At 45.2% G+C, this 23,605-nt stretch overlaps 1 protein-coding gene across 11 annotated transcripts in view; it reads right to left on the minus strand.

Annotated features, from left to right (window-relative positions):
• Window positions 1-552: 552 nt before the first annotated feature.
• LOC142580743 (kynurenine aminotransferase-like) overlaps window positions 553-23,605 on the minus strand; it is a 38,116-nt gene continuing 15,063 nt past the window's right edge. For 6 of the 11 annotated variants that reach the window (XM_075691170.1, XM_075691167.1, XM_075691177.1 and 3 more), the window contains 7 exons: window positions 22,982-23,102; window positions 10,962-11,038; window positions 8,024-8,113; window positions 5,308-5,494; window positions 3,050-3,120; window positions 1,441-1,527; window positions 553-799 (listed from right to left, as the gene is read on the minus strand). In XM_075691170.1, the coding sequence (XP_075547285.1) occupies window positions 731-799; window positions 1,441-1,527; window positions 3,050-3,120; window positions 5,308-5,494; window positions 8,024-8,113; window positions 10,962-11,038; window positions 22,982-23,102 (702 nt within the window). In that variant the 3' untranslated portion in view covers window positions 553-730. Of the gene's footprint in view, window positions 800-1,440; window positions 1,528-3,049; window positions 3,121-5,307; window positions 5,545-8,023; window positions 8,114-10,961; window positions 11,039-22,981; window positions 23,103-23,605 lie in introns of those variants that run through there. The other 5 variants (XM_075691166.1, XM_075691174.1, XM_075691173.1 and 2 more) reach the window with 5 other exon arrangements.

Here is a 23,605-nt window from a genome sequence, read left to right on the forward strand (position 1 = left end):
AGCTTAGCGTATAGGGAAAGAGAAGCTCCACTTGCTAACCCTTCCTTCGCTTATGCCTTCGCTTTCGCTGTTGCATTCCGCGCACACCTTCGCACAGTTCTGCTGCTTGGCGTAACTCTTGCCACCATAATTTTTTTCTCCCGCGTGCAGTTTTTATGGCATATTCTGCGGTGTGCAGCTGGGAAGTGTTGAACTCTGTTTTCTGTTTCCGTTCGACTGCAGAGTCGTGGCTGCTCAGTTGTGAACTTCCAACGAAAGATGCGTGGTTTCCTTTCGTTTGTCCGGAATCATGGGTAACGGGCGTCGCCTGCACCGCCCTCAATTAGAGTCTTTGTCAGTCATGGACTGACCTTAAGAAGTATGTTAAAACTCCTGGAGCAAGGAGTAGAAACAGTATACATTTACCCTGCGGCGCAGGCAACGTTGTCAGCGTGCATGCGGTGTTGTCGCTGTGTATGTTCTGGTAATCCCGACACGTTAAAACACGTATTTGGTGAACAAAAGGTTAAGGCACAACCACAGTTTGCAGCTTCCAATTTTTTGTGACACGAATTCACCACAGCCACTTTAATTATAGTTAACACACCGGTGACAAGTGTAATAACATTTCAAAGTGCAGCCGCCAGGAGAAAACTCAGAAATGTTGGAAATCAGTCATGTTCCTTACTAATCATCAATGAGTTGCTGTCATTTGCAAGCGACATTTTGCACTCACACTCCTTCGTGTGCTCTAATTTCTACTCAACATCGTCTTGAGTCCTTCCAGTATAGCAGCAGCTTTCAGAAGAGTTGTATCGTCCTGGAATATTTGAAAGAAATCAGAGAGAAAATTGATTTAGGCACGCACTACGCGCATATACATGGTTTTTGCGAAAATGCGTCGGACGGGCATGAAGACAGGGTCCTTACCACGCCACGATCTAACTCGCTTCGTACTCACTCAATGGTGAGGCGTGAATAGCCATGCCATTTGAGGGTGTCTACTAAAGGCGTGATAGCTAGTCTTGTTAGCAGTTAATGAGATTCAACGATATTTATTACGCCGCAGAAATTAGCAGCATCAGCCTTTTTCATGCCTGGTAGTTTGTATGATGATCGAGGATGATGTGTTCAAGTCCTGCATTTGAATCAACCAGCTGACTTTTTTGATTAAATAGTTAGTGTGATTTTCATAACCACTTGTTTAATCACAACCTCAAGTAATTTAAAAATATGTCGGTTTACGGTAGAAAATATTCTAGATACCGCTTAGTTAAACCATTTTCTGTATTTTAAAGTCATTTCAACAATATTTTTGCAGCACCATGCATATTGGCCCCATAAAGCAATATAAAAAAAGTCACATAATGCCGCAATAATGAATTCTTCAATTTTGCCACTCCTGTCGCAACTGTTGCAAATCTAACATAAATATTGTAAAAACTTTTCGCTGGTCCTCACCTTCGCATAACAAATTCGTATAAAATCCTTGGCAAGGGGTTTGGCATCCTTACTGTAGAACGCACTACCAGGAGTGGTCATCAGCTTCTGAAATGTGTTTAGTTTTGTCACTGTCATCAACTTTTATTTGCCGCGTACATCCGCTTAACGGAACATGATGGAGATAAAAGGTATAAACACCTATCAAATGCCTGTTTCGCATCTATTCCTAAAACTTCATGTGAATGTTTAGAAGCAATAATAGTGCGATTAAATAAACAGGTGCAGGTCCGCTTTTCATGACACCCTGGAGAAGTGGCATGTATAACTGATTCCAGAGAGCTGTGCCCTTTCTCTACATATTATGAGCCGAAATTCTGTACTCATGTTGGGCATAGATAACAATCTATCGATCGCGTGTTTTTATTCCTGAAAATAAAACCTTGCATAAGTCTCTTCCCAACATACTGGGAATTTATTTTGCCCGCTTTTTTATTACACAGGTTATTTAAAACTTAATCATAATATTTTTGTTAATAAGTGGAGTACGCATTTCAATTTTTCGTGCAAGTAATGCCCGCCTCTTCGAGTAGACAAGCTCATGGACTAGAAGTGTGCTATTTGCCACAGGCAACCTTAAAAAATTTATGAAAGTGTGCGCTGATGAAACCCCCGATATATGGGCGCTCAGCCTGGCTCGCGTCACCGCAGGCCTAGAGCCATCTCGTGCGTCTCACTTATTTTTGAGAGCACCGTTTTTGCGTACTGGAGCACCTGAACGGAGCTTTATAAACGCGCTATAGCGGCTTCTGAAATTATTACCAGCCGCGAGATATTCGTTCTTCAAATGAGCTACGTTCAACATGTCTCGCAATAGACCAGGGAAGCGTTTTGATAAATATTTCCCTGCTACAATTCCGAAGTTGCAATATGTGCCCTGGTGCATATAAATAAAAATAATTACTGGAAATTTCATAAATCGTGAATTGCATGCCTGACTTGTCCAAGTAATGCCCGCGTCTTGAAATATTCTGCCACAAGAGGCACAACATGTCACTCTGGCACACACGACTTTGAAGAAGGCTGTTACAGGTCTAAGGAAATACGTCGTATGCACTGGATATTCACATCAATATCTACCGCTGTTTTGAGCAAGCTGTGTGCAGGAGTGGCGCTTCTTGGCAAACTAACCGGTGCAGGTCCATACAAAACGCGTTACCGAAGCCCTCTTGTGTAACAGATGCAATATAATTTCTGTTAAGTATACGTGCAGCAAAAAGCTTTAAAAACTTTTCGCACAGCAACGCCACTGCGAACTGAAACAATGATTCACGCTTCACGCTATAAGGGTCAAGCTTACTGCTGTGTTGCAGAAAACGTGCCCTGCAAAGCAACTTTTACAATAACACAACGGTTATCTCGTTCAAACAAACGCAACAGGAACGTCTAGGACAGCGCAAGGAAGGTACGAAGGAAGCACTCCGTACTTTCTTTTTTTTTTTCGCCCCGTCTCTGCGCCATGCCTCACGTTCGGGTACGTACCAAACAACCCGGATAATAATTTTATGAGAGTAAACCTAACACAATGTTGGGGCTCGCGATAACTAATCCCACAACATTACCTACGTACCTTTTTTCTGCACAACCATTCTGTGAGCAATTGAGGTTCGTGTTCATTGCCTTGTACCTCCAGTTTTGATGCTTAAACGAGAAAAGGGTATATCATCAATACACTTGAGAGTTTGAATCGAAAAGGAGAATAATAATTTAAAAAATCAAATATATCGGGCACTTTTATAATATGTGATTAATATACTAACGACAAGTCCTACAGGATGTTTCAGCCAAGTATTCTTGTCGCAGCAGCAAACACATACATAGATATTAGTTTTCCCCTATTGTCTTCGATGATCTGAACCTCCTGTTGAATTCGGAATAGAAATTTCAATACAGTGCTCAGGCATCCTTTTTTTGCTCTCAAAGTAATAAAGTCACATTACGTTAATGATTTAACTTAGATGATAATGTTCTAATATATATCATTGGTTTGGTTCACTGTCGGGGTTAAACGTTCAAAAGGAGCACAGGGGCTACAGAGATGTCGAATGTACACCCCGTTCTAGTGTGCCTAGTAGAAAGAATGCCCTGACATCCGCACGTTTTCTCGCTGGGCGTCTTCCGATTCGGAAGTCAAACCGCCTCGCATACTATGGCAGCCTGAAGAACAGTTGGCAGAGAGCTGACGATAACAATTAGCGCACCGTCGTAGGAAACTCCGCATTCAGCATGCTTTTGAAGTGAGAAGCGTGAGAAGCTGACATGTTTTTGTTGAACCATTACACATGACATACTGTCCAGCTTTTTTTATGCTCGAGCGTCCTGTTCCGATTTAGGAGCTCAGAACCGGCATGTCGCTAAATCGAAACAACCGGTTGGAAAAGGGTAATTGCTCAAGCGAATGTGTTAAGTCGCAGAATCGACGGCGGTTATCTGTCAAGGTAAATATCCACCTAATACCCACATCCCGAGAATATAGCACTGGCTTCGAGATATCAGACCGCAAACCTGCAGCAAAATGCCCTGGCAATCCACTTATTGTTTTCCCAGGAAGCCTTCCATATACACATTGCGGGACGAAACTATGAGAAACAGCAATGTGCACTGTTGCAGGTCCTGCCATTGAATAAAGTTAGGTTTTGAAGGTGGCGTTCTTTCTATTGCAGAGACCCCTCAACCGACCAAGTTTCTGCACAAGTGCACGATTGTGTGTTGAAGGAGCGATGGGCTTAATGGTCTTGTTGGTTAAAAATCAGAAGGGTTTTCGTGGTGGTCAAACAGTAACAAGCACTGCGAATTCTGCATGGAGAAACTAAAGTTAGCGCATCATATTGCACGTACTTAAAAGAGAGAGAGGAAGACAGACAGGGAGGTTCGCCATTGTAGGCCGGCTGACTACTCTGTGCTGGACTAAAGGGGTGAAGGGAATGAATGATATAGAGAGGTAACAACTTATTGATGGCTGCCAGACATGTCGAGTAACTGTAATAAAATATTGAAATATAGATTTGAGATGGAATTCTAGTGAGTGGATGAGAGGCCTTATTGATTTCAAAAAGGAACAGCTACAAAAATGTGGGAAACATGTCGCAACGTACTGCTTCGCTTCACAATACAGATAAAGTACTTATGGCGCAGAAGTACCAGAATTGCTCGCTGTACCTCTGGATCCAGACACTTGCTTTTGAGCTAGCGCTGAGCAATGGGTAGGCCCTCGATACACATGTTTCTCACTATGCAGCGAAGAATGCGGCAGTGGTATATAGTGGGCGATAGGGTTATCGAGCCAACCAGCTTGAGCAGTGCAAACCAACTGCACAGCGAGAAACGCGAGTTGCGGCCAACCTCGCGGCGCATGCTTAAAACAGATTGTCTTGAACTTGTGCATGCTCTAAGGTATACAGACGGCGCAAACGCACCCCTATGAGAACATAGCTACTTTGCTCTACGCAAGTGTACTGGGCGCTGTACGTATACAAATTTTGATTCAGTGGATGCCGGGGTCAAATATACACGAGTTTTGTCTTCTATTCGTAGCACACCCGGTGTTTAAATGTTTAGATATACAAGCCACAATGTCCCGGAATATCCAGGGATGACATACACACAGCTTTAAACCCTTCCGTATAGTTTGTCATTGCCCGGCAGCCTTCACTAATATTTTTGACTACTGCTATTAGTCTGATAATTGTGTTTGAATACGTGAGTGCGTATTCAAGCACAACAGTTTTTCGGCCCTGAATACGGCCGAGATTCCATCCCTGTTAAACAGTGGATTTACGCATTGCTCCTGTACCAACACAAACACAGGCTCTCAGCAGTAACCCTCACCTAGATTTGATAAGTCGCAGAAAATGTAGTAAGCTCCTTGAGGAACGGTGACAGTCACACTGAGCGATCCGAGCAAGTGGGAGATGAAGTCGCGCTTCTTCTGGAGTGAATAGGACTGGCGGTTCCAATATCCTGTGGGATCTGCCATCCGGTCCATTTCTTTCTCAAGACCTACGGCTACTGCTTCCTTCCTCATTGGCAGTGTAAGAAGAAATGATGGGATGAAAGAAATGAGCCCTGCATCAGTCCCATTTACATGACTCAGCAACGACGTGCAATGACAAATCCAAACAAGACATTCATTCACAGGTGGTTCATAAGGAAACAGACACTTGAAAAGATCAACAATGGTCCAACAAAAGATGCCTCCTGGGCCGACGTTTGGTGAGGGAACCTCACCTCTTTCGTGGATTTCGCAGACATCCCCTGACGAATACGTCGAAAGAAACACAAAAGTCGACAAACCTAGCCGTTATGAGAGGTACAAGACTTGCCGAGTAACTATAATAAAAATTGTAAGATTAGCTTTAAGACTGAATTCCAGTTAGTGGATGGCAGCCTTCTTAATTTCACCGTGGAACAGCCACAAAATGCGGGAAGTCTGTCATGAAAAATTGCGTCGCTCGACAATACAGATAACGCATTCGTAGAGTGGAAAACTTACTTATCCTTCTTAGCGTTAACATTACTCTATATTACACATCGAAAATGTCAACCTTGGATAATTTTCTAACCTGTACGTGACCGCTCCGTAAGTTCACAGCTTCGCTGGAGGGGGGTAGGAACATGTAAATGGGACACTGCAGTGTTCCCCACCTTGCTATGTCCTTCCAGGCATGTTGCTCTAGACCTGCATGTCGAACTACACGGCGCATTTATGTGCCATAAAACCTTATTGCGGACGCGTTGGTATTTGTCGGCGTCAGAACATAAGGTACGCTGTACTTCCACTTCTGTTTCAAACACTTCTTTCTTCACCGTTCTGGCGGTGTGCCTGGCAGACTATTCATGTTATAGTCCCTTTGTCTGCTGCAGTGTCCATAGGCATTCGCCTCATTTCTATAGAGGTACTGCAAGAGCGATCGTCAATTGAGCAGTATTTTTGCTTGCTTTCCCTATCAGTGCTTTAAAATTTATAATTATTCACTTTGAAGCACATGTACAAATTGAGCAAACTAAACCGAGCAGAAAGCAGAGCCACCCAGTGTGGGCAAAGAAATCGCATTCAATATCAAGAACGCGCGTCGCCCGCTAAACCCATTCAAATGTGCCGGCTCCCGATTGTCTTGCGGTGTGCCGTCATGTCTCAAAATTCCAAGCCTGTCTAGAAGCCGTTGACCGGCCGCGGTGACGCTTCTTAGGCCCAAATAGAATAGTCTACTATCCCTGTCACACGGGCACCCGCGAACTCTGTTTCGCATGAAACTCCCTAACGGAGATTGACGGCAATGGAGTTGCGGCCGTGCTACACGGCACAGCGCGAGCTTTCGACGGGCGCCGCACGGGGTACAAACGGCGCTGCTGCGCTTAGTTCCGCGTGCAACTGTTCATATATACAGTCGCCGTTAAAGTAATCTATGTGCATTTTTTAACGCAGTATGTAATATAAAATCACAGCGAGAACCTTTGCGGTACGTTACCGCAAGACTTTTGTTTTCCAAGCATAGCGAAGTTGCAAGCGATGCTGGCCACACTGCGCTCTTGCTTTCGTGCGTGGGCAGAGCGGGTCACGTTGTTGGGCCGGTGCGCTTGGAGTTGTGATTCCGCTGTGTAATCACGCGTGTCTGTGTGTTCGCGGTGCGCCTGGATCGCTCATGGTGCGTGTCACCCGGAGAATTTTAGCCGTACGGCTTGAACGATACGTGCGGCTCCCGTGCATATAAAAACAAACAAAATGGCGGAACGACGTTTCCCGATGCAGCGTGGCGAAGTATTGGTGTAGAGAGTACAGGTGCTGATGCCCTTAAAAATAAATTAAAACTTCCATTATGTGGCATATATCCCAAGGCAAAAAAAAAATAATGCTAAAATTTGTAAATGAACCAGTTACGACGATTTTACTAGCGTGGTTTTCTGCAGAACTGTAGCTGCCTGGGAACGAGAGTACTCCATCCAACCGTAATGGTCATTGCCAAACTCCCTTCGCCCAAAATCTCCATTTAACTTCCTTGGCGCAAGGGAGACCGTGTGACACGGAGCGCAACTCCATTGGCGTAAAGACGAAGGAGTTCAATGGAGTTCGCGGGTGCCCGTGTGACAGGGGTATACATCCTCGTCAGCCCAACTACCGACGCAACTGGCGTCACTCAATATGCACCAGCGTCAGCGCCCAGTCCAAAACTTTGGCATGTATCACAGGAAAACCTATGAGAACTAGTCAGTCGCATAAAAGAGTGAGCAGACAGGGGTTTGTCAGTGCCGTTTCGAACATATTATGCCACGCGGTAGGCTTCGGGAAGCTTTCAATATTTTTTTTCTGCGAGCTGTACCACTTCAACGTTTTTGCTTTAATGAAAGGACTATGCAATTTCTACAAATCTTGCTTATTTCCTCCCACTTCTTGAGTTCTGGCAATAACTATAGCAGCAGAGCGCTGTATCTAGATATTTCAGACATACTATGACCAGTTGTCGCACGATATCGCGTGAAATGTATTTCCGCTCTAAGGACGGTTGAGGTATATTAAATATAAGGGGGAAAAGCAGTATCCGCTCACCTGCATTAAAGTGCTGACTGTGTAGATGCAGTTCTGGTGTATCAGTCTTAGTCCTTTAAGCAGGTGCTCAGGGCCATAAGCCCAACCTACCTGTATAAACGTAGAAAATTACTGGTTGCCAGCTGTGAGAAACCCATTCTCACGCAGAACTTTGAAGGATGTGGAGCAGACTTCATAATCGAGCATGACATGCCGAATTTGCGAACTTGAGCTTACGTTCGCGTTTAGACAACGCTGATTTATAATTTACTGCCAGTTGACCAGCACAGTGCTGAAACCCATTGGATACGTTGTTCCCCCCCCCCCCCCCCCCCATATCGAGGATATAGTAAACTTTAGCTCTCGAACGTACGTCACAAGACGATACCATTTTATTCATACCTAGTTAGAAACAAGGCCCTCAGTGAAACAGCGCATATTGTCAGGGAAACGTTTATCACTGCTTTCACTGATCTTGAAGCGCCCTGCTGGTAGGCATCACTTTCGCAACATAATCTCAGTCCGTAATTCATCATTGCCTTTGTCAATACCTTCATAGTATAATTATATTTGGCAAAGCTTGCTTGATGACTTTATACTTTGCATAAATGGCTACTTGAGGAAAGATGATGAGACATGAGGTGTTGGCGGCTTATGAGTGCAACCCCCTTAAGGAGGTGGGCTTTAAAAGGACATCCTTCGATGCTTTTGTGAGAGGTTTCCATTTTTTATGGCACATTTTACAGTAGACTATCGTACGTTGAAGACAGGCGACATAAATTTATCATCAAACAAAAAAGTGGGTTTTTTTCGCAAAAGAAAAACAAAAAACAAAATGGAGTTGTTTCGTGCGACGAATGTTCGGTGCATTAAGCTAAGAAGAGTGGTGCCACATTTTATATAATAAATGGCGCACGGGCAAACTGCACTGAAGCTAGCTAGCATTCCTGTATTTGAAACTTCCTTTTCCATTTCTACTGTTCATCCTTCATGCGTAAATTTTTCGGAGAAAATTTTTAACTTTCCTTTCTGTTAAAATTATTCAACAGTTTTGGGGACAACTAAGTGCAGATGCAAAAGAAAACTACTTTTCCGTGGGATTGGCTGCACTTGTAAGAAGATTCTAATGGAAAATATCCAAGATTTAAGGCTTGCTGTGCACCATGGGCACAGCAACTCTCCAGGGGCTAGGAAATGCACGCCGAAATGAGCAGTACATACACTTGAATCAATCTCCGCAAGCCTGCAGGTCTGCTAATTGTCTAATTGTTTCATTAGCAGCTTTTAACGGCACAGCACCATAATAACAGCACTCCTTTCATCTTACATAAAACATGGCCAAAAAAAAAAAAAAACGCAAGTATTGAAAGTACGAAGAATAAGATAGGCAAACTAAAAAAAAATTGCAAAGAATTGCGTTTTCAGAAAAAGGCATTTTATATTTTAAAACCCACACGCAGCGCTCGGCAAACGCAGCATATACATGCTTTCTTATTATTATTTCCTGCTCCGCCGCAGCTTGTGCAAACGTGGTCATTCCGAGAATAGAGCTGGGCTGAACTCCTCACGAGATCCGCAATGGCCAGCGGCTGCGCTGTGCCGGCCGTGGGACGCTAGCGCAATTTCGTGCTTTTAAGAGACACCTTGCGCTCTTTGAGCGTGATTTTAATCGATTTCAAAATAAAATTCACCTGTGATCTTTGATGTCATAAAAGTAGAGACACTGAACTTGACAAAAGAAGTGGGAAAACGAAATACATAATTTTCAAAAGAAAAATAAATAAAATAAAATATATAAAAAAGGAAAGCCTTTTTCTACTGTAGCATCTCCCCTTAAACAGACGTAAGTAGACGACGCGTGCACCTGGGGGTTCGCGAATATGGCGTAAGTCCTAGCATGCCGCCTCCAAGATTTTCCAGCACGGAAGCCGCGTGCGGCGCCAAATGTCGGAGTTCTAGCCGAGTAACCGCCGCGTTCCGGGTCATGCGTCACTGCCGTCGCATGGAAACATCGGAGTTTTACATATTAGTTTAGGTACCGAAGACGTCTACTTTATGGTGCATTCACTAGCATTTTTACAGTAACATATTGCATGGAGGCCGCTCTTATTTATAGACCATACAAAACTAGCCTGTTTACGAGCTGCAAAATTTCGTTCGCTAGCCTTTATAAGCACTTTTGCCGTTTTCTCTATACTGTAATCTCAGTAGGCATGTGTACATCTGTGGGTGTTTAAAGAGTAAACGCTCAAGAGCTCAACGCCTGGGTGTGAATATTTTGTCATGCGAGCTTTTCGAAATGGCCTCGAGCATCGGGCTCGTCTACTCCATGACGCTTTTTGCGAGCACTGCTAAAAATGTCTCGCTTCTTACGTGCCGGAAACCCTATCTCATTATGACTCACGCCGTAGTAGGGGACTCAGAATTCACTTTGACCAGCTGGGGCTCTTTAACGTGCACTTGACACTAAGTAAACGGGAGGTTTTGCATTTCTCGGCCGCCGCAGCAAGGATCGAACTCGCGACCTCGAGAGCTGAGCAGCGCAACGCAATAACCACTAATCTACCGCGGCAGGTACGTAGGGTTGTGGAAAAATAGAATAGCTAAAAAAAAAGTCAAAGCATCGGTAATTCACGAAAGATCCAGTCATGTTTCTTTCACCTAAAGAAAGAAAAATAAATTGCATCCTCGTGTAGTCAGTGGTAATAACATGAGATAACCTTTTATTACGACACTGTGATCTGCCTCGTAGCTTAATTAATACGTTTTAGGATTATATGGGGCAAAGTTTATTTTTCAGCGACTGAAAACGACCAGTATCCACAAGTGTTTGGTCTTATTGCTCGTGGTTTTCTTTGTGTTAAGCTATGGGGCAGGCAAGGCTTCAGGAGTAAGCAATTGAAGTTGTCCAGTCAATCTTATAGCGCACGTGGAGCTGAAAAGAAATTTAGGAGCTCACCCTCCAGCCAGTAACACCGCATGCTTTCCCAGCACTTCCTAAAGTTATAGTTCTTTCCCACATACCAGGAAGCGTATCTGTAAAAGAAGGGCAAAAACTCTTCAATTACTACTAAACCATGATGATTGCTATCAACTAGGCGCAAGCGTAAGTGTAATGAAGTGTAAGGTTTAGTACAAATGCTATATCAGGGCAAGACTCCATGACGTCTCCAGAATTTTAAACGTGCCTCAGTGTCATCGAATAAACAGTAATGCTATGTCAGCTCATAAAGAGCCGCAGAATGCGTGGGACCATGTTGCTCCTATAAGTAAATGCTTCGTGGAAGCTAAATTGTTTCAAGGACTATGTAACCAGTTGGTCCTGACACAGTCACACTCGTGTGTGGTCGCTTGCGGGAGCGCGCGTAATATTCCCAACGCGCTTCTGTTAGCATATGAAACAACTGTCTAGGCATTTTGTCTCACACATCTATGTTTAAATGCGGTCGGCGCGAATAAAATGCCCTGTAGCCACGGTGTCTAACGGAAGCCCAAGTTCCACCGAAAACCATACCAGTACCGGAGTTTTGGCCGGAACTGAACACTATGTGATTAGATGCTTTCTATTACTCTATCCTCTTTGTTATCCACTATTTGTGTCATTTTACTCCCTATCCCTTCCCCACTACTGCTGGCCGCCGTTCAGGTGTCAGCAGTAATTTGTGATTTTCCTTTTATTTATTTATTTACTAGTTTATTTATTTATTTATTTATTTATTTATTTATTATATTTATAAACAACTAATTACAACAGATGACGATTATCGTTGTGTGGCAGAAGGGGCACGCCAAAGGGTGTAAACTGTTCTTAGAGTGTAAATGAAGTAATCCCCATATGTGCAAGTAGTCTCTTCTCTCAATTTCTGCCACCATATATATTTGTTCCTTCCCGATGCACTATTATCTAAAGACATGAATCGCGGCTATGAAGGAAAGGTGACATGTTTGCTTATACAAACAGGCGCGCGCTCGTCGCGCGTCATGCCAGTCCATTCAAAAACAAAACAAGAATAACAAAAACGAAACAGAGAGGATTGAGCAGTCTCTCTTGGTGTTGCCGGCATCACCACATCTGGCTCCATGCTGCACCCTCAAGACAACTGTAACTACTACCCGTTCTCCCCGTATACGCCTTACACACCGAAATCCGCTTTACGCGTGTCATTTCAGCGTCAGGGTGGAGCGATGCTCTGAAACACGCTTGGCACTGTGGCGTCAGACATGATAATAGCCGCCGTTCGATCTAGACCTTACGGCGCACACGACGCGCAGTTAACCCTCCTCTACCCTCCCTGCGCCCCCCTCCCCTCATCCTCCGCCATCAGCTCTGTTGTTCCTTCATTGTCTCTCATTTAGCACCTAAAAATCTGTCATCTCGGTCTACCATTGGGCCCTTGGAAATAGGCTGAAGGTGGGCGAGAATAGCAAGCCTGTCAGGGGAGTGCAAAGCTGCGTAAATGTGACGGTTAAACGCTTTGTCCTTCACTCTTGTGCCCACGGACATGACATGGGCGAACTATACGGCACCGGCTGCTTCGAGAGAACCTAGGAAGATTGACGAAGATTGACGAAGTTTGACGAAGACGAAGTGTCTGCGAGCCAGAACGCTATTTCTCTAGCTCAGCTGTCTTTTCCTTATTTCTGCGTACATCTTTGGAGAGCCGGCATGGTTCGTGGTACGGATGCAAGTTGACGTCCCCGTGCCTCTGCCGGGAATGGCGACTTCAGCGGCGATTGCGTCTAGGAAGCGGACCGGCCTCCAGAGCGACACCGACGGCGATGACACCAGCGTCTACTCGCTCAGCAGTGAGGACTTCTCTGATGACGCCTTCGAGCTTGTGCGGAGCCGCAAGGCGAAACGAAGACACACCACCAGGACATCCATGTCTTCGAGCACGCCAACGGTAGGACCAACTCAGAATACCTCAGTCAATACGATTCTATTTGTACCAGAACTCGCTACCGACAACCTGAGGCGACTCAACAGACAGTCCGTATCAGTGCAACTTGAAGCGGTGGCGCCAAATCAGATAGGAGACGTTAGAGTCAACACACGAAAAAATGTGTTGGCTATCGACGTCACACATGAAACTGCGCTGAGAAATTTGACTACAGTTACAGAACTAGATGGCGTTAAGCTCCGCTCGTACATCCCCCAGAACAGTGGTTCAATTACTGGTGTCATCTACGACGTGGACGTCTCCATCTCCAGCGCCGAGTTGCCAATCCTAGTGAAGCCTGCCGTTGATGGCGTCGCCATGACACATGTGCATCGCCTCGGCACATCCCGCTGTGGGAAAATTATATTCAAGGGCGAGACTCTCCCTTCGCATGTCAAGGTGGGCCACTTTAGACACCCTGTGCGACCATTCATCCCAAGGCCACTGCAATGCTGCAATTGTATGAGGCTGGGACACGTGAGTGCCGTGTGCGAGAACACGAGAGTTTGCTCACGCTGCAGCGAGCCCCACGCTGGAGACTCTTGTGCAGCTATGGTTCTCAAATGCACCAATTGCCTTGGGTCCCATGATGCTTCCTCGAAGGAATGCCCCAAAATGAAGAAGGAAAAGGCGATCCTGAAGCAGATGGTGAGAGTCCATTCGTCTCGTCGGGAAGCTGTTGCGGCCGTTAGAAAGCGACGCTCCCGACGCCGCCGGACTTCAAAGAATGCTGATACCTCTATGAAGAGTACGTCCCATCCGACATCACCCCCTCCTCTGCCCCCTAGGCCTGGCGCAATTCAATCTAAATCGGACAAGGCCATGGCGGAGAACAATACAACTTGGTCCTCACTACTAAAGCAACAGCCAAAGCCAGAACAACAGCGGAAGTCACAACCGAAACCACAGCTGATGCCGCAGCCGATGCCACAGTAGGTGGTACGGCCGATGCCACAGCCGGAAGAGATGCCACAGCCGGAGGCGATACCGCAGCCGATGCCACAACCGGAGGTGATGCCGCAGCTGATGCCACAACCTGAGCCGGAGCCACGTCAAGTGATGCAGCTGCACACGGCTGTAGAGCGAACAGCGCGGGTTCCTGACAAATTGCCCGAAGAAGACCGGCAAGTCGTTATGATGCTCCGGTCTCTGATGAATACCCTTCGAATACTCTTAAATAACCTGCACACTCCGTCAGCGCGAAGTGCAATGCAAGTGCTGGATGCTCTCAATTCAGTACTTGCAACTCTTGAGTAAGCATCATGGCTCACCCGCATCATTATATTCGCACTGAAGTCAGAACGGCTGGTGTTTAGCTTAAAAATATACTGCCACGTACTGCAACGTACTGCTGACGCCCACCGGATCCTTGGTCTTCACTGGTAACCTCAACGTGCATCACCAGCTATGAACCACCAAGATTGACGGCAGCCTAACGTATCGACGGAGCACTTGCTTTGACTTGACTGATTTCCAAGCACTTTGCTGCGTGCACAGACAGTGTTCCCTCTATCCCGCTTTCTTTCTTTCTGTTCCCCCTTTCCCTTCCCCCAGTTTAGGGTAGCAAACCGGACGCTCGTCTGGTTGACCTCCCTGCCTTTCCTCTCTTTGCTATCTCTCTAGGAAGATTGACCCTGAGTTATCGCTCAAGCCAAACGCTCGCCCGATTCTTCCCCTATACAGTTTGACTTTCACTGTCTGCTCTGTTCCATGAACGGCGCACTCCGCCTGTATTGAATATTAGCGGTGTTTCTTTTGTGCAGATGCAGTTATGCTCACGGACAACTTTTCTTGGCTATGAAGCGAAGGCTACGGAAACTAAGCGCGCCTCTTTCACCGCTGCTGGAAGTAGGACTGCAGTTTTGCTCTCGTTTTCTCACGTGGAAAATAGAAAGCAGTACTTTCTTGCTTTTTACAGTTCCTAATTTGAAATGATACGCAACATTCACCAGTCAGCTATTGGTATTTTATTGCGTTTCTAGTTTGCTCTTTCGAGTTCTCGCACACCCGAGAGTGTCGCACGTTTTACACATCCATCAAACGCAAAATCCCGCCCGTGTCATATGGTGAGTGTTCGTCGCTTGCTCTCCCGCTAATCAACTCCCCTGAGAGGCTGGTGGCCAATTATAGCAACAAAAGACTGCTGAAGCGCACAAAAATAGCTTGTCCAGCGTCTGCGCGGATACCAAGCAAACCCATATGGGAATCGCAACCGTCGGCATGCGTACAAACGAGTGAGCGAGCTGACTGCTTCGCCGGCTCTACCGACGCCAGCATCGGTTGCCCGTCCAAGTCCTAATCGACGCCACATGGCTGCTTCGGAGCTCCAACTCAGGCTTCGATGCTCGCTGTTCAAAACTTGGTATGCGAATAAATATTGATTCACGCCGAGTTCATTGCATCTGCCTTGATAAAGTAAAGAGGTTGTGCGAGGTTGGAGAAACCTAAACCGGTACCAAGCGCGCCCGGACTATAGCGTACGAATACAGCCATGCGCAGAAGCTACGCCCCCATAGCTTTCGCTTCATAGCCTATAAAAGTTCTCCGCAAATATAGCACTCGAGTTCAGCCATAATGATATCGAACGGGTATAAAAAAATGTATTGCAGGGTTCTACGTGCGGAAACCATGATTTGGTCAGGAGGCATGTCGTGGTTGGGGACTGCGGAATAATTTAGCCACCAGGGGCTCTTTAACGTGCACGTAAATCTAAGTATTTGAAAGTTTTTTGCAGTTCGCTAGGGCCATCAAAATGCGGCCGCCGCGGCTGGGATCAAACCCGCGACTTCGAGCTCAGCAGCGCAACGCCACAGGCACTACGCTACTGCGGCGGCGGCGAACGTGAAAATCAAACACGAGTGATCTGGGTCTTCTGGGAATCTAAAGTCGGGACAATTTGCACGATGAGTGGTACTCCTGTTGCGTCTGCGGAGTGACCGGAAATTCGAAATTTTCCGTGGCCAACGCGATTCCCGACAATCCACAAAGCAAGGCGGTGGGCCAGATTCTGAATTGCTCTCGTGAATTGGAAATATTAAGTGGCATTATATAATTTCAGGATGTTGCTGTACAATGCGCCGCACCAGGTCCCGCAGTTTGGCGACAGCGCACTACGTGAAGTGCCTGCCGGCCTGTGTACGCTTGCTGTACGCACATAACATCGTATGTACTTGCTTTCCTCGTATTCATGCAAAAGCACGAGTTCCTGTTTCCCATGTGCCATGTGCCGCAGGGAAGGCGCGAAGCGGCTATATACGCATGTTATGATGCAGGCCTGGGCAGGGCTTCGACAAGCTTCGCGCTTGATCGGGCTCGGGCGTCAGTCGAACCTGTAATACGCCCGATTATCGTATTACTGACATGGCAAAATTGAAGACCGTAAATATTGCAGCCCTCACAGGTGTTTCCGTAAGCGGCGCTCGTCGGCCTATGAGAAAGCAGAGGTAGCCAGGTCACGACGTAGTAGCGGGTGCCCATTTACCCATTAGTGCGTGAGCTAACGGTGCCCCTCGATCTACGGCAAAATGGTACCAATGGCCATCCGAAAAAAAAACTACACCCCACTTTTTTGGGGTTAACGTAGGTCAACATAGGCTATGGTCGACGCAGAGGTGACCTTCGTGCTGAGGCGAGATGCAAGTGGCGAGATGAGTGACAGCGACAACGCCGGACAACCAACGCGGATGCCACAAGACCTAGCTTAAAACGTTGGTGAAGGGGATGTGGAAACAGAACGCAGAATGCATTAGACCTTCCATCGAAGTTTCTAAACTTTAAATGGCGCGTCCTTCCTGTTCATTGCCTTGTATTCGTTCTTTCTGGCGCTTTACGAGTTCGCTGAGAATTAGCGGGAACGAAGAAATGCAACGTCTGAACCTAATGAAAACAAACAAACAAACAAACAAACAAACAAACAAACAAACAAACAAACAAACAAACAAACAAACAAAGAAGATACCTTATCTACGCTGTGCATGCACTGTAAGAAGCTGCACGTTATAACCAAAATAAACAAAGATGATATTCGATCACACTACGAAACACAACTACTTCAATTGATAACTGAAAAAATGGCTTTAAAATGAAGTTAGATAAAGGGATAAAATTCCTTGTCTCATGTGACAATATATAGCCAGCCATGAGTGTTGCCCTTACGTGTCGCCTGTTTATATATACAGGCTGTCCCTCGTAACTTAAGCCAATATTTTGAATATAAAAGGCGTGTCGCAAGCGAATTGAACCGAACGCGTACTATTCGCACTGGACTATAGTAACTCAAGCAATTATTTATTTTCCCCATGACTTATTCATTAATGAAGTTTAGTTACCCAACTTTTAATTATTGGCTGAGGACACCAAGTATGATAAGCAGATTTGTAGAGCACCTTCAGAAACCACCGATCGGGACCTTTCCTGTATGATACCTCTCACGTAGTCCTTTTTCCCGCTTTGCAATGAAAGCCCGCGAAATATGAAAAGAAGCCACGTGACGGAGCGCTTGCGCAGTGGTATCCTGCTGCTCGCAGACGTGCGTTCGGCGAACAAGGTCGACTGCATCGCGACCGGCGACTGGGAGGCAGCAGGGCGTTCTTAATAATAATAATAATAATATTTGGGGTTTTACGTGCCAAAACCACTTTCTGATTATGAGGCACGCCGTAGTGGAGGACTCCGGAAATTTTGACCACCTGGGGTTCTTTAACGTGCACCTAAATCTAAGCACACGGGTGTTTTCGCATTTCGCCCCCATCGAAATGCGGCCGCCGTGGCCGGGATTCGATCCCGCGACCTCGTGCTCAGCAGCCCAACACCATAGCCACTGAGCAACCACGGCGGGTAAGGGCGTTCTTTATCTGGACGGCAGCTTTCGGCGAGCAGCATGAATTGGCGCCGTCATCAGACGTTAACCGACCTTGTTCACCGAACGCACGCTTGAGATCAGCACAATACCACTGCGCAAGCGCTCTGTCACGTGGCTTTTTTCATATATCGCGGGCTTTCTTTGCAACCCGGAAAAAAAAGGACTACGTGAGACGTATTGTACAGGAAACTCGATCGGTGGTTTCTGAAGGTGCTCTTCAAATCTGCGCATCATAATTGGGGTCCTCAGCAAATAATTCAAATGTTAGGAAATTAAACTTAATTAATTAGTGAGTTATGGGGAAAACAATATATTGCCTGAGTTACTATATTCGAATATTATGCGTTCGGTTCAATTCGCTTCCGACGCGCCTTTAATTTTTAAATTTTTGGCTCAAGTTGCGTGGGAACTACCCTGCATAATAGAGCTGCAACCGGTTCTAGCGGCGGTGTATTACGAAATTGCAAATTCCGATATATTAGCCTATTTAAATTTACATTCTCGCCCATTTTACTCGCTGTAATTCTAGTATTGCACGTTGCAATAATTCTTCTATGTTCAAGGCTAGCGGTGTGTGCATGAGTAGCCACCTTTTCCTTCGTAGTACATTGCTGACAAACGTTTGGCAGATGTAGTACGGCCGTTCATATCACACTGTGTATCGTGCCGCTTTGCTAGTGCTGCCAAGCCCAGGCTGCTGCATGACCATTGTTCGCCACTGCACGTCTGTCGTCCTACAACTTCTCGCACTCCCTGGCTGCGTGGAATCGAATCCCGGCCCCAACACCTGTTCCAGTTCTAAGCGGGCATCTTGTGTCATAATTGCAGCATTGGAGAGAATAAGCTCAAGTCAGGTGTCTCTTCTAAGGGAAATGAAATCAATTCAAACCAAACTATCGCAGAACGATAAAATTTTTGACGACATTAAGAGGCGACTGACAAAAAACTGAAGACGATGTTTCCTCCACAACTGCACTGAAGACCGAAGTTAGTTGCATCAGGGCAGTTGTCGATAAAAATACAAAAGCCATTTCCGAGATGTCGTCACGACTAAGTGACTCGGAAGACAGGGCTCGCCGTTCTAACCTTGTGTTTATTGGCGTAGCTGAGAGCGGGGAACGTGGCAAGAATCGGAGGACGAGATTGCGGAACTTCGCACTTCTAAGCGTGACATCAAGTTAGACCCCTTAGACATCGAGCGCACTTAGAATTGGCAAATGCAGCAGTAAGAGAAACAGACGTATAATTGTCAAATAAGCGCATTTTAAAGTAAAACAACTAATTCTTTCAAATGCTACTCAACTAAGAATGTCCAACCACAGCATATCAGAAGACTACTCATCGAACACTCGGCACGCACGTAAACAACTAATCGAGTTTGGCGAGTCCTAACAGAAACCTTTTAAACTTCGGTACGATAAGCTAATCAGGGAGAACAGAACTTACAAGTATGATAATGCTACAAATAGAGTTATATCAACTTCATAGCTACCATCGCACACTCCCGCAAAACCAGATAGCATCCCCGCATCGTTTGTTTATACTGACATAAGAACCTTGCAGTGCAAACGCGAAGCACTCCGTAGTCTCATTGATTCTTTTGATTGTCAGCTTCTCGTACTAATAGAAACGTGGTTGAATTTAACCATCGACAACACAGAGCTTTACTCATTCCTCCCTGATTTTGACCTTTTTTGGCGGGATCGTGCAGGTAAAATGCGGAGGAGATGACCTGATAGCTGCCCATCGTAGCCTTTGTTGCTCTATTGTCGATATCACTTCACCTCTAGAAATTTTATTTGTTTTGGCAGTCCTTCAAACATACAAATTATTATCGGTATATGCTATCGACCCCGACGCAGATGCTATGCTTCCTTTACTACTTACTTCCACGACGCACTGCAATCTGTTACGACGTCATTCAGTTATGCGCAACTACTGCTCTTAGGTAACTAACTTTCCTGGTATAACATGATACGAAGCAGTCACACCGCTGTCTAAGAATAACATCTAAAGTAATTTTCTTAACACATGTCTCACCTTTGGTTTGACGCAGCTGGTATCTACCCCAACACGAAAAAGTAAACAGTGTTCTAACATACTCGACCTTATCTTAACATCCCATCCAGACAGTGTTTCTTCAGCAACACATCTACCAGAACTAAGTCATCACTCAGTACTACATGCAGAATCATCCGGCAACAACCTCAGAGCAAAAAAAAAAAAAAACTAAAAGAAACTAACACTTTACAATAAAAGTGATGACATCAGTATTAATAATGTACTAACCGAGTTTTACAACTAGTATATCATAGATTTCCCGAAGCGCACAGTAGACACCAATTGGACGCTTTTTAAAAATAAAACGATCGAACTGGCTAAGATTTACATACCAACGATCACTTTAACCGAGCGACCTTCGTCCCCATGGTTCAACAACACATTAAAACGACTAACCCATAAAGAGAAAAGATTATTTCGCAAAGCCAAACATTCCAATACCTGTCCCCTCTGGGAAAAATATCACACCAGTGAAAAGGCGTTTGATTTTTTGGCCGCAACAAATAAACGAACATTTCACTCAAGAACACTCCCCTAGCATGCTGCAAAACAATCCCAAACAATTCTGGAACTACATTAATCCAAATTACCGTAAACCATTATTATTACATGATGACGACAATAACCGTGCTTCTGACCATAAAGCACCTGAAGTACTAAACTCTGTCTTGTCTTCCGTGTTCACTTCTGAACCTAACACTGACCTCCCAGACTGTCCTTACCTCAACCACCCAACCATGCCAGACATAACACTTGAGGCATACGGTATCACCAAACTAATGGAATCCCTCAAGTTAACATTATCGGCCGGCATTGATAGAATCAATTCTAAAATGCTTAAAAACACTACGTACATCTCTAGCATATTTTCGTGCCATATCTTCCAGAAATCATTATGATCTGGAGTGGTGCCGCAAGACTGCAAAACAGGTAAGATAATTCAAGTTCCAAAAAAGGATCATCGTCATCGTGCCGCATTGACCGTCCAATTTCCCTCACAAGTGTTTGTTCCAAACAAATGGAGCATATGATTGATTATCATATTGTAAAGTATCTAACCTCTGCTAATTTTTTCACTCCTAATCAGTATGGTTTTCTGAAAGGCATGTCCTGCGAGACTCAACTAGCTCTCTTCGTTAATGACATCAGCTCACATCTTGATCAAAACGTACCGCACCTATAGAAGCCTTCTTCCTAATTTCCGAAAGGCTTTAGACAAGGTTCCTCATGAATGGCTCTTCCTAAAGCTATGGCGTCATAATCTTAACTTTTGTGTTCTCCAATGGATACGCAACTTTCTGAGTAACCATCAACATTTCGTTTACGCTAACCAATGCTCGTCTAATTTATCAAACGTTATATCCGGCGGGCCACAAGGCACTGTTCTGGGACCACTACTCTTCTTAATATGCATTATCGACTTACTGAAAGGTTGTTCTTCGAAAATTCGTTTACTTGCTGATGATTGCGTAATCTATCGTCTTATTACTAACGACGCTGATTCTCGTGCTCTCCAGTCCGACCTTTATTAACGTCATTGAAACCCGGTGTAATAATTGGCTAATGTCTCTCACAGACAGACAGACAGACAGACAGACAGACAGACAGACAGACAGACAGACAGACAGACAGACAGACAGACAGACAGACAGACAGACAGACAGACAGCTTTATTTTAATGTCTCTCAACATCAATAAAACTTCCCTGCTTACATTCCACAGTCGCCAATCATCTATTTCAGCGAACTACATCATTGCTGATTCTGAAGTATGTGCTGTGACTTCTTATAAGCACTTGGGTATAAATTTGTCCAGTAATCTCGGTTGGTCCTCACACATTTGCAGCATTAGCAAAGATGCCAATGGTGTTCTATGCTACCCCTACGCCGTAATCTACATCTTGTTCCCCCTTCAGTAAAATTACTAGAATATTTAACACTTGTTCGACCCACACCCGCCGTGGTTGCTCAGTGGCTATGGTGTTCGGCTGCTGAGCACGAGGTCGCGGGATTGAGTCCCGGCCAGGGCGGCCGCATTTCGATGAGGGCGAAATGCGAAAACACCCGTGTACTTAGATTTAGGTGCACGTTAAAGAACCCCAGGTGGTCTAATTTTCCGGAGTCCTCCACTACGGCGTGCCTCATAATCAGAAAGTGGTTTTGGCACGTAAAAGCCCATAATTTTTTTTTGTTCGGCCCAAACTGGAATACGCATACTCAGTGTGAGACCCATACCAATCTAACCTGGCAACAGCATTGGAATCCATGCAGAGTCGCGCAGCAAGATTCATTCGCGCCGACTACGCTTACCTCACTAGCGTCACTAAACTCAAGCCATCTCTTAACCTTCCAACCCTCGAGCACCGCCGCAAGACTATGTCTTTTTTACAAGTTCTATCACTCGCTGCTTCACCAGACCGACATCAAGCCTGCGCATCGCACTTCATCCCATCATAACCATTCAAAGCCTGTTTATCCCCCTCCAGCTCGCCCCCCACCCCCTGCTCATCTTCATTCTTCGTTCAAACAGCGAAAGACTGGAATCATCTGCCTGCTGAAGCGGTGCACCACTCCAGTCATTCATCGTTCAATGCATTCACTGAAAATATGACCTATATATGCCCACCCCTCATGTAAAACCCCAGATGGGGTATTTGAAGTATAAAAAAATAAATGAATGACTAAATAAATGAATGAATAAATAAATAAATAAATAAATAAATAAATCGCGACCATGTTGAACAGACGATGTTTTTTTTTCTCCCTTTTACCTGTTTCACTCGACAGCAACAACTCTACTGGAAAAGCTCGCAGTCAAATCAGACGCTAGTAAAAATCTCCGTGCGGCTGATATCTTCACAATAACCAAGAACTGTAAGATGCTTGGTTTGGCTCAAGCGATAAAGGGTTGAGCAGGGATGGGTCGGTTACGGCTCAGGTGTGAAAACACTGGGCCCTGCTCGGGCCCGGACCAGAAACAACGGTCCATACAGTGTTCTATTTCTTCTACGGCGTCACTGTGCAAATTCGTTTGTTTTGTTCAATGGTATTTCTTTTTCTTGACATCCTGCTTGTCAGTGTACTTCACCAGTGTGGTATGCATTAACGTTGTACTTACTCATTCTGATATGCTCGATTCCATCGTAAAGGATCCATTCGTAAACTTCATCCATTACACAGATAACATTGTGCGTCCTGCACAGGTCCGCAATCATTTCTAGCTCTTCCTGGGAGAAAACCTGTGCAATCGAAAATTGCGAAAATTACACCAACAGCTGTCGTGAAGTCGCAAGAAATCACGAGCTTCGGAGAGGAACGATAACAAGCACTGAGTACTGCTGCTTAGTGCTCAAAAGTAGTCGTCCAGAAGGTAACAGACGCTAGTAAGGAAGGTACAAGTACAACGCACTTATATCAATGTCATTGGTTCTCGTGAAACTAGAAATATGACGAAAAAGACGCAGATGTCCTTTTTTATGAAGACAGGAGATAGCTGAGACATGCAAAGCTTTCAATAACATTGAGTTGTGATGATATGGACATCGTAGCGACATACTATGAGCTAAAGGCAGGGTAGAGTCTGTTAGTCATACTTTCTTTGTCGTCTTACTTGAGAGAGGGAGAGAGAGAGAACCGAGGGAAGTAAGGAGATTAAGCAGGTGGACGTGACTCCTATGAGCGCGTCGTTAAGACATGCATGCACGAAAGTTATGAATAGTCTTATTCTTGGCAGCCATTTTAC

Source organism: Dermacentor variabilis, chromosome 1 (assembly GCF_050947875.1).
Source record: "Dermacentor variabilis isolate Ectoservices chromosome 1, ASM5094787v1, whole genome shotgun sequence".
Taxonomy (NCBI): Eukaryota; Metazoa; Arthropoda; class Arachnida; order Ixodida; family Ixodidae; genus Dermacentor; species Dermacentor variabilis.